General features: G+C 42.0%; 1 protein-coding gene across 1 annotated transcript in view; it reads right to left on the bottom strand.

Moving 5' to 3' along the window:
• Nucleotides 1-5,404: 5,404 nt before the first annotated feature.
• MRPL48 (mitochondrial ribosomal protein L48) overlaps nucleotides 5,405-12,286 on the bottom strand; it is a 79,472-nt gene continuing 72,590 nt past the window's right edge. Inside the window, exon 8 of the mRNA XM_043998052.1 lies at nucleotides 5,405-5,664. Within this exon, the coding sequence (XP_043853987.1) occupies nucleotides 5,590-5,664 (75 nt within the window). The 3' untranslated portion in view covers nucleotides 5,405-5,589. The remainder of the gene's footprint in view (nucleotides 5,665-12,286) is intronic.

Below are 12,286 nucleotides of genomic sequence, written 5' to 3'. Positions count from 1 at the left end.
TTTTTTTAGTGAGGCAATTAGGGTTAAGTGACTTGCCCAGGGTCACACAGCTAGTAAGTGTTAAGTGTCTGAGGCCAGATTTGAACTCAGGTCCTCCTGACTCCAGGGCCAGTGCTCTATCCACTGCGCCACTTAGCTGCCCCCACCAATGATTTCTTAATTACCAAATCTAATGACCTTTTCTCAATCCTCATCCTTGTCTATATGCAGTATTTGACCCTGTCACTCACCTTTTTCTCCTGGAAACTCTTCCCTCCCTGGGTTTTCTCGACACTGTTCTCTCCTGGGTTTTTTTCCTCTGAGTCTGATACTAGTCATTCTCCTTTGCTGGTTTCTTATCTGTCATGTATACTAACTGTGGGTGTCCCCAAGGGTCTATCCTGGAGTCTCTCTGTTTTTCCTTGTATACTGTCTCCCTTTGGGATCTCATCACTTTCTATGGGTTCAGTTATTATCTCTATACAGATGTTTCTCAGATCTATTTATACAACCCTATCCTCTCTCCTGAGCTCCAGTTTCACATCACCAGCTCTTAAATCAAATGTCTTGAAGACATCTTAAGCTTGCTATATTTTTTTTAATTAATAAAGTATTTTATTTTTTTTCCGTTACATGTAAAGAGAGTTCTCAACTTTTGTTTATACAAGCTTTACAATTTCAGATTTTTCTCCCTCCCTCCCCCTTCCCCTAGACAGCAGGTAATCTGATATAGGTTATATATATACATACACATAATAACATTAAACATATTTCTGCATTAGTCATGTTATAAGAGAAAAAATCAGAGCAATGATGAAAAACCTCAAAATAGAAAAAAAAACAACAGCATCAAAACCAAAATAAATAGTATGGTTCATTCAGCGTCCATACTCCGCAGGTTGTTTTTTTTTCTTGGATTTGGAGATCCTCTTCCATCACAAGTTCCCTGGAACTCTTTTGTGCCATTGCATTGGTGAGAAGAATATAGTCCATCACAGTAGATCAACACTCAATGTTGATGATACTGTGTACAATGTTCTTCTGGTTCTGCTCATCTCACTCATCATCAGCTCACGCAAGACCCTCCAGGTTTCTCTGAACTCCTCCTGCTCATCATTTCTTACAGCACAATAGTATTCCATTGTATTCATATACCACAACTTGTCCAGCCATTCCCCAATTGATGGGCACCCCCTCAACTTCCAATTCCTTGCCACCACGTAAAGAGCAGCTATAAATATTTTTGTACATGTGGGTCCCTTTCCCCTTTCCATGATTTCTTTGGGAAAAAGACCCAAAAGTGGTATTGCTGGGTCAAAGGGTATGCACATTAAGCTTGCTATATTCAAACTAGAATTCATTATCTTTTCCCTTGAAACCTCTTTGTTCTAATTGTTGTTGAGGGTATCACCATCTTCCAGGCACCTACACTCAAAATCTTGGTGTCATCCTCATCTTCTCAGTCACATTTACTCCATCCATCTATCCAGTCTTTTACCAAATCTTATTTCTACCTTCAAAGAGTCTCTCAATTACATCTTATTCTCTCTACTCTCAGAACCACAATCCTTGTTCAGGTTCTCGTTACCTCTCACTTGGACTCCTGCAGTAGTCCTGGCATCCCTTCCTCAAGTTTCTCTCCGCTCTGGTCCATCCTCCACTCAGCTGCAAACTGACTTTCCCAAAGCTTGGGTCTAACAATATCACCCTTTCATACCCAATAAACTCCAATGGCTCCTTTTGACTTCTAGGATGAATATAAAGCCCTCTCTTTTCTTGGCATTTAAAGCTCTTCGTAACCTGCCCCCTTCCTAACTTCCCAATCTTCTTACACTTTACCCCCCTCCGTGAACTCTACGATTCAGCAACACTGGCCTACCATCTCTTGGACTCCATGTCTGTGCACTGGAAACTTCCCCAATGCTCCCCCTAGTTACCTCTACCTCTGAGCTTTCCTGGCTGCCTTCAAGATTTATGTCAGTTTCTTCAGGAAGCCTGTCCCTGTCCCTTGAATTGCTAATGCCTTCCTGTCTGAGATTATCTTCCATTTACCAGCGAATCTTATATCTACAGAGTTATTTAAATGTCTCCCTCTTAAGATTGTCAACTATTTGAGGGCAGGAATGGTGTTTTGGCCTTTCTTTCTATTCCCAGCACTTAGCAAAGTACCTGTAGATAGTAAAGGCTTAACGAATGCTTGCTGTTGGGAGGAACAGTTTCCTCCTAATCCACCTAGGGCAATATTGTGCTTATTGCATCCAGCACCAGAACATAGCAGGGATCCATGATCATTCAGAAGAGATCAGTTTATGCATTTTTTTCCATGCAGGAAAATTTAAATGAGCAAAAGATGCTTACTATTGAGTATGATATCCAGTTGGATAATCAGATGAACATCTGGAAAGCTCTATAGGTCCCCTTGAAATGTAAAAATAAACCTAGAGGAAACCCTCCAGCATGTTGGAAGATCAGTGAAAGAATAAGGACAAGAATCACCAGGATGGGCTGTGATTTGCATGTTAGAAGACAATAGCCACAGCCAAGAGATCACAAATCCACTAAAGTATTGAGGTGCCAAAACTAATGTCAACAATAATATCAAGAAATCTCAGGAAATTCTCCAGAGGTAATTTCAACTCTGTGCAGTTGCCTTTTAGAATCAGTCAGAAAGAGAGGAAAAAAAAGACTAACTCTGAGGTCAATAAAAGCTTCCATGGATTGTGTTCACTGGCAGAGAGTGATAAATGCTACCTGACCTCTGTACAAGTCTGTCCCACTTTAAGAAAACCAAATTAACAAAAGGTAAGGGTACAAAATAGACGAGGGGGGATCTCTCAGAGGTCATTTAGTCCAAAATTCTGCCTGATATAGGGAATACCTTCTGCAACATTCCTAAAGAGTCCCACAATTGGAGATCAAGAAGAGTTTGGTTGACTACTTTTAGGGTATACTGTAGATAAAAAGGACTCTTGTTCTGATAGTTAGAACTACATGATTTATGATGTCCCTTCTATCTCAGATAATCTGTGATTCTGGTACTACTTTTCCCCCTGGGGGCCACAACAGAAGAATGTGTTGAAAAGATAGGTCTTTGCATTGGGGAGCACCTTTGGATTATTAAAAGCTCTACATGTGCCATATTAATATCACTCATACTACAGAGGCACAGTGGCAGCTGAGAAGCAGTCTCCCCATCCTGTAGCCTACTTCTGCACTGGCAACAGAAGCAAGTTGGCATGAGCACTAGTGGTTGTCCCAGGACAAACAAGTTCCATCATGTTCAAGTCAATGAGAAAGCGTGAAATTTTTAAAAGTTCAAGAGAATTTTCTGGGTAATTTAATCATTTTGTTAAGGCCAGCAGGTTATTAATAAAAGAATGGTCATTTGGCCTTCTCTCTTAGACCAAAGACATCATGGCACTGACTTACAGTTTACATACCCTTCAAAACAGTAGGTGGCCCATCAAACAGCAAGCAAATCAAACTGGTTAACGTGATTGGAGGGGGGCTATATTAAAATGAAGGGCTGAGTATCTCTTGGATAGGCAAAGTATCTCTATGCTAGACCACCCATAGCTTTTAGGCTATCAATTCAAAGAATGTATACCCTTTTCAATGGGGAGAGTGACCCTTGGAGAGAGAAATTACATTTAGACCACCCCACACCTTTGCTATCTAGACAAAAGGATCTATCTGTTTCTACCTAAGCTTGAGTAAAACACAATGGGCTTCCCCACTCTAGATTAAATTCCTTGTAACATTGGGTAGGGTCTGACCAAGATCAAGGAGAGTCAATGCACTCTCATTATCAGTAATGTACTTCAGGAAAATGGAACGTTTTAAAATGAAGAATTTAGGAAAAAAAAAGGAGAGCCTCTGAATCTCCCCAAGATACTGGTTAATAATAATTTCTCACAAAAACCATGTGGAGATTCCCTTGGGATGAGGTGGGGGTGAGAATGAGGGAAAATTCAAGGTTCTTATAGCTGTTAAAAAACCTTCAAAAATTTCAATCCAATGCTTATGCTCCTGCCCTGCCCCCCCACCTGTCTCATCTTCTCTAGTCTATGTAAATTTAATGATTTACATTTTTAAGAGGATCGTTCCCTTTAGAAAAGGATTTCAGAAGGAAACCTCAGTTAGATAAACACTGATGGAAAAAAAATCTTATTTTGCTTATCCCAGGAAAGGCCAGCTTTCTGGGAAAGCCTTCCTGCATGGAAGCTGTCAAGATGGATTCTGTTGAAGAAACAGGAGATATTTAGCCTGGATAAGAGAAGACTGAGGGAGGAAGGGTGGCTAAGATATGATAGCTGTCTTCAAGGATGTGAAAGTCCATCAGGGCGAGGAGGGATTAAATTTATTCTTCATCTTCCTAGGTAGGGGTTAAGAACTGGAAGGAATGGGTAGAAACTTTAGCAAGGCAAATATTGGCTCAATATTAGGTAAAATATCCTCATTGTCAAAGATGTCCAAAGAAGGAAGAAGATACCTTAGAAGGTAGTGAGTTCCTATCACTTGACATCCTCAAGTGGTGGCTAGATGACCACTTGTCAGGAATGCTGGAGGAGGGGTTCCTGCTTAGGCACAGACTGGACCAGATGCATCTGAGGCACCAAAAGGTGAAATCCCACTAAGGAAACCAGTCATAACACTTGTAACTGTATGGGACAGGTGGACTTGAGTCAGTTCAGATTCTGGAAAATACCCAGCCCCCAGCCCCTGTTATAGTCAGATCATTTTGTTCATGTTTTATTCCATAGATTATAATAGAAATCATGTATCTTGCCTTACTGAACCTGATATACCCTGGTACCCTTTTCCCACCCTTGCCTACATTCCAAACCCCCAGTCCTTGTTATGGGTTAGTTATGCTGTTGTTACAACATACCCCTTTACCCTCCCCCCTTGTTCTATGACCAGAAAGGAAAAATGTCTCCTGTTAGTACAGATACACCTAGATCTTACCTCTCCTTTTTGCATTCTTAAGTCCTAACTCCCTCCGGTACCAGCTCCTGGTACCATCACTCCCTTTTTCCCCTTTGCCCCTCCTTACCCAGGTGGAATGGTTTTACCCCTCCTGTGGTTTGACCTTTTCCCCCTCCCCCTTCCCCCTCGCTTTTGGAACATGTACCTATACCCTGATCACGAGCTGAACACGCAGCCTGGGTGAGACAGGATTGGATGTTAGATTGTGAGCTCACCCTGTGCACGAGGGGACCCCCCCTCAAAATCTCTATAAAAACTCAAATCATGAGCCCATTACTGTGCTCCTCATCCCTTGCAATGGGGTCATGGGGTCACCCATTTTCATGAGAATATAATAAATCTGCCTTTGCTTGACTTGGTGGTCTCCTCGAATTATTTGGGTAAACTGAGGCAGTTTGTTCCAAACATAACTGATTACATTAAACTGATAACAGTATCACTGGCCCAAAGTAAGAAGTTTTATTTACAAACAGTATACACAATCGATGAAGAAAGCTTCTGGCTTTCTGGCTGGGGGAGCAGAAGCTGAAGGCCTCCAAGAGTCCACATCTACTACTTCCATCTTGTAACTCAGCAGAGAACCATTTATTCAGCAGGTTCTTCAAACATGTTACCCATCTCTTAGTTCACTTTGGCCAATAATTCTTCCAGTTCTGGCCGAGCTTTGAACCTTCCTTTGTAAGCCTCCTCAGTGTGCTGGAGAAGGGGAAGAGAAATAATAGGCATTATTTTCCTTGGAGCTCACAGTTCCATCATCACCACACACAAGATCCCTCATAATAATAGTAGCTCCCAGTTCCCCCCAAATAATAATGAATTAGAGAATAATAGCAGTTCACAGTTTACTCATAATGAAGATAAGTCCAGTAATAATAATAACACACAATTCCTCAATAATCATAACAATAGCTCCCCTTTCTATGACAAGTTGCAGTTTACAAAGTACTTTCCTCACAAGGTCATAGGGCTAGTAAAAAAAAGACGCCAGGATCAGAAGCACAGTCACAAGGATTCTTTCTATTATGCCAACCTGTTTCTTTCCCAGAAATGCTCCATATCAATCAAACACTTTTTTGTTAGCTGGTCCTCTATTTGATACAAGCTTTGATGAGGAGATAATCTGCCTTCTTTGCCCTAGGTAGTGACCACTATGCTTGGAATAGTTCTGTGCCAGCACAGCTAGGTGGTACAGTGGATAAAGCACTAGCCCTGGATTCAAGAGGACCTGAGTTCAAATCCAGCCTCAGACACTTGACACTTACTAGCTGTGTGATCATGGGCAAGTCACTTAACCTTCACTGCCCCACCAAAAAAAAAAAAGGAATAATTCTGTGCCATTCAAAGAATTGTGGAAATGGAAGGTCATATGGGCCAACCCACTCACTCTATTCCCACTTGCAGTGCAAGAATCCCCTCTTCAACCCCACGACAATGGATCATCCAGCCCGTTAATACCCTTTCAGGGGGAGTTCACTGCTTCTTGAGGCAGGCTACTCTATTGTGGAGCAGGTCTTCATGCTACTCAGCTGAACATGACTTCCCTCTATTCCTCTTGGTTCTGCCCTCCAGGGCTACAGAAGGCAATTCTGTTCCTAATAAAATCTCTTTGTATACCGCAATCATATCTGCCAGTACACTACCTTAAACAGCTCCTTGACAGTTAATTTAGTGTTTGATAAACGCTTAGAACTCAGATGTGTATCAATTAAATCTTTTCTTTCCTTATGAAGGGTAAATAAAGGCTCAGAATTAGCCTCAAGTCAAGACTTGTGAGAAATAAACACCCTCCCAGCATCAGTAGCATTAATTTCTACCACCAGTAATCATCAGCTGAAAAACCCCTCCACATGTCTTCTACAGTGCAATCAAATCTGCCAGGCAGGAGAGTAACAAGACCTCCCATCCCCATAGCACTTAGTGGTATGCATGCATATGACCTCTTACACAAGAGCATTGTAAGGAAAGCTATTTGTAAATCTTAGTGTGCTATAAAGTCCTTTCCTCACAACAACCCTGTCAGGTGGATAGTGTGTGTACCATTTAGACCCTTTTTATGAGAAAACTGTGGCCCAAAGGGGGAACACAATTTGTCCAGGGTCACTCAACTAGCAGGTGTTAGAACCTAGACTTAATCTCAGGCCTCCTGACTCTAGTTCAGTATTCTTTCTATTGTTTCTCAAAGGAGGTGAGGTTTGTAGAAGAAAAGTTGTTCTAGGATATAGTTGGTACAGGGAAATTAAAAACTATCTCTGATTGGTAGGTGCCCAAGGGAGAACAGCTGCCCTCTTCAACTGGAGGATGGGGTAGAGACTTTCTGTAGAAAATCCTCTCATAAGCACTCATTATGGTAGGGAGGTGACCCTGACCTTTCACTGTCTATGTTAAATATGAACTATGCTTTGATTGTAGACCCAGCAACAGACTAACACTCTATTATTCAAGTTCCAAGAGAGGAAAAGGGAACAAGCATTTATGACATGTCTCCTAGACGCTTAGCACTATGCTATGTGTTTTACAAATATTTTCTGATTTGAAGAAGAGCTAAATGTAAAGAGAGTCATCAATGGAAGATTAAATATTATGGGATGATTATTTTTTTTGGTCACAACTCATGAAGCCATGTACTAAGGAGAAAGGGTGTTGGAATCTGTACCAGTGAAAGCAGTGCCCACACTGATAAAATCACAGATCCGTGAAGTATAAGCACCTTTCCCTTGGCCTATTTTGGCAGGTATCAAGTAACTGGTTGTGCTCCAAAAGTTACTAATTCGGGTCTCTAAACCCCCTGGTGAAGCGTCAATTAACAACACATGGAAAACCAGGGCAGCACTGTTTTAACATATGGGGATTACAGTTAATGCAGCCAGCTCTCCAAGTCACCAACAAACAGATTTCTGAGATTGTTGAAAGACTGATCTGCCCAATGACAACAATAGTGTAACTAAAAGAACATTAAAACAAAGCTGAATGCTGTAACGGTCAGTGTTAGATGTAGAAGAGAGATGAGAAAGGGCCACTCTTTTAGGTAGAGAGGGAGGGCCTGGAGTCACAGAATGTTGCATTGGCTATTTATTACTAATCTGGTTGGCTTTACTCACAATTTCTCTTTGTTTCAAAGGAGGATCATTTGGGGACAGAGTATATCCAGAAATGACTGTGATATACAAACAAATACCATCAATACACTATTTTTTTTAAAAGACAAAAACAAAGTGGAATATGCTACCTTAGAAAGTTCCCCATTGCTGTGGATTTTCAGGTGGAGACAATAACCACTTATTTGATATTTTGTAGAGAAGTTTTTTACTCAGGTACAAGCTAGACTATACCTCTACAATAATTTTTTTTAAAATGGGGCAATGAGGGTTAAGTGACTTGCCCAGGGTCACACAGCTAGTAAGTGTCAAGTGTCTGAGGCCAGATTTGAACTCAGGGCCTTCTGAATCCAGGGCTGGTGCTTTATCCACTGTGCCATCTAGCTGCCCCCTTTATGATCATTCTTATTGTGAGGTTCTGTAATATCTAAAACTCCTTCCCAGTTCAAAATCTTATGATTCTACCCATGGTCCAGTCTAAAAAATAGCTGATCAGCATTTTTCCTGTCTCTCTGCAAACTGGCAAACCAGTCATTAGCAAGCCCTGTCTAATAAAAGGAACATGGTGTGAGGATAAGGTGTCTGACTATCTAGTGAAAAAATATGATTCCATGGGGGCAGCTAGGTGGCGCAGTAGATAAAGCACCGGCCCTGGATTCAGGAGGACCTGAGTTCAAATCCGGCCTCAGACACTTGACACTTACTAGCTGCATGACCCTAGGCAAGTCACTTAACCCCCATTGCCCTGCCAAAAAAAAAAAAAATTCCATGCAAGGCTCTGTTCTGAAGCCCCATACTGGCATTGTGCAGAAGACATGGGGCTGCTGGTATAGAAAGCATGACAAAGAGGCAGAGTGACAAGCCTGCACTAGGAGACAGGGAGTGGGAAGTAACCCTAGCTCTGACATGTTCTTGACATGAGCATGAGAGTGACTTCACTCCTTAAAGCCCAAGCTTCTTGATCTGTAAAATATGGATAATAATGCGGGCTAGTGGTGGGAAATTTAAAATATTGTTGAAATATGAGTGGTCATTAGTACAACTATTACCAATCCTTCAGGGTTTAAATATGAGCTATCAGCATGATCAGGAGGCATTAAGATAAAGTGCTAGACTTGGATTCAGAAGACCTAGGTTTAAGTCCTGGCCACTTACTAGCTATATGAACTTGGGCAAGTAAATTTAACCTCTGAGTCTGTTTCCCTCTATGTAAGATGGGCATCATTATTCTAACTCTGGACCTGGATTCAGGAGGACTTGAGTTCAAATCCAGTCTCAGACACTTGGCACTTACTAGCTGTGTAACTCTGGGCAAGTCACTTAACCCTCACTGCCCCGCAAAAAAAGAAAGAAAGAAAGAAAGAAAAAGTACTTTGAAACCATGACACACTCTAGAAACTTGAGGTATCCTCTGCAAGAGGATTTCTTACCTCCTTCTGCTCAAAGACAACTCTAGAGCCCCCTAAGGCAGGCTTTCTGAAGAGTGAAAAATACTGCAGCATCATCCAGTCTCAGAGTCTGAGGGATCTTAGGGGCGTGCATATAGTTTAAACCCTGGCTGTACAGAAACGCCCTCTCTAGCCTTCCTGAGGGGTAATCAGTGGCGCTACAGACAGAATTCACATAACACTGATGGGAATGAGTACATGTCGAAGCAGCTTGTTTCACATTTATTTGGACAGTTCTCATGAGCAAATTTTTTCTTGTATTAAACAACTCTTCAGATAAAAATGACTCCAATTTCTAAAGCACTTTGGGGTTTACAAAGGGCTTTCCTCACTTCATAATCTCTTCTCCTTTGAGGTTCACTCAATCCCTAAGTACCCACCAAATCAAAATTCTGGTAATTGTCATCCACCGGCGTCCAGGACACTCCCTTTTCCTTCCTCAATGAGTTTAGTACCTCAAGCATAATCTTTCTCTCCTCCCCAACTCTAGCTTTCATACTAAAGGACTTCCACATACATATTGGTCTTCCCTCTCACATCCTAACCTTCCAGTTCTTCAACTTATTTATTTCCCATGACCAACTCCTCCACCCCACCTCAGCCACACACAGAAATGGTCATACCCTTGATCTTGCCATCACCTCCAGGTTAATGAGCTCTGAAATTCCCTTATCTGATCACAAGCTATTGGCTCTCCACCTCTCCCTCTGCTCTTCCCTTCTTCCACACGACCACCTCCAATCCCTCAATCCTTTAGCTCTCTCCCAGGCCATATCCATTACTAGCTCCCCTCTCCTCGCTTCCCCATCCTGAGTCCTTAGTGGGCCAATTGAACTCTACACAATCCTCTTTTCTTGAATCCCTTGCCCCCTTATTATACTGCTGATCTTGCCCTGCCAAACCTCATCCTTGGATCACTCCCAGCATTAACTGCCTTTCCTACTGTGCACCTGATGCTGAATGAACATGGAGAAAATAGTGAAACCATGCTGACTGGGTCTGCAACAAATTTATGGTTCATAATCTTAACTGGGCCCTCTGTGTCACAAGGGAATCCTTTTACATCTCTAATTAACTCATTATCCCACTCACCATAGCAACTCTTACTTACAAACCTTCTCAACCCTCAGCAAACCTCCTATGCCCCAAGCCCACCCCACATTCTCATCTAAGAACTTTGTCTCATATTTTACTGGAAAAAAGAGGAAATTTACTAAAAGCTTCCTCTTTTCCCCTCTTCCTTATCTCATCTCACTCAGATACCTTCTGCCACTATCACTCCTTCACCCCAGTTTCATACAACGAGGCAGTCATTCTTGTTGCCAAGGCAAATTCCATCCTGTCTTCTCTAAAGATCTGCCCCCTCAATCATCCCTACTCTCCCAGTGATTATCAGTGTCTCCCTGTCTACGGGCTGCTTCTCTGTTGCCAACAAATATACCCATGTCTCCCCCATCCTCAAAAAACCGTATTTCTTCTGCCTTTGCTGGCTACACATCTTGAGAAGGCCACATTCCGTTCCCTTGCTCTCCATAGTAGTTCTCTCTAGATCTTCAGGACACTACTCTAGCTCCTACAGTACTCCTGCTGACTGCTCCTTCTCAGTTCCCTTTGTTGTATCTCTGTCTAGATAAACGTGTGTGTTCCTCAAGGCCTTCTTCTTTCCCCCCATTATACTATTTTGCTTGGTGATTTCAGCTCCCACAGATTCAATTATCTCTATGCTGAGGATTCTCAAACATACTTATTAAACTAACTTTTTTGCTGACCTCCAGTCTTATATCTCCATCTGACTTTTGAATATCTCACACTGCATAGCCCAGAGGCATCCTGCGCTCAACATGTCCAAAACTGAACTCATTATCTTTTCTCCCAAATCCTCCCCTCTTCCAAGCGTATGAGCGCTGAGGCATAACCATCCTCCCAGTCCTTCGGGCTTGAAACCAAGGTTTATCTTCAACTCTGCCAATGGCAAAGTAATTTCTACCTTCATAACATCATTCACATATGGCCCCTTCTTTCCTCTGATACTGTCACTACCCTGGTACAGGCCAAAGTCACCTCACATCAGACTACTGCAATAGCCTATTAGTGAGTCTGTCTGCACAGATCTTTCCCTACTCCAAACCATCATCTGATACTCAGCTGTCAAACTGATCTTCCTAAAGTGTCTAACCACGTCACCTACCATTCAGTCAATTCCAGTGGCTACCTACCATCTTCAAGACTAAATATAAAACCCTGTGTTTGGCACTCAAAGCCCTTTACAATCTGACCCTTTCCTACCTTTCTAATCTTCTTACACTATACTACCTCTATGTACTTCTCAGTGCAGTGATACTGACCTCCTTAATGCTCCTCAAACAGTTTACTCCACCTCCTAATTCTGGGCATTTTCACTGGCCTGAAATGCTACATCCCCACTTCTTGGCTTCCCTCAAGATCCAGCTAAAAGCCTACCTTCCACAAGAAGCCTTCCACAGTCTCTTGTAATGCTAGCACCTTCCTGCTAAGACAATGTCCAATTTACCCTGCTTATATCTTTAGATAGCCCTACGAGACTGTGAATTCACTGAATGCAAGTACAGCCTTTTGTCTTTTTCTGTATTACCAGCACCTGGCACAGAGCCTAGCAGATAATATGTACCTACGATATGTTTACATGTTACACACATAATATGTCCACAACACAACATACACGTATCTGCAGGTCACACACAGAATACTCATGCACATACCACATACAACACATACATGTTTACATGTTACATGCAT

Source organism: Dromiciops gliroides, chromosome 3 (genome assembly GCF_019393635.1).
Source record: "Dromiciops gliroides isolate mDroGli1 chromosome 3, mDroGli1.pri, whole genome shotgun sequence".
NCBI lineage: Eukaryota > Metazoa > Chordata > Mammalia > Microbiotheria > Microbiotheriidae > Dromiciops > Dromiciops gliroides.
Note: the sequence above shows the minus strand (reverse complement) of the source record. Positions and strands in the feature narration are given on the sequence as shown.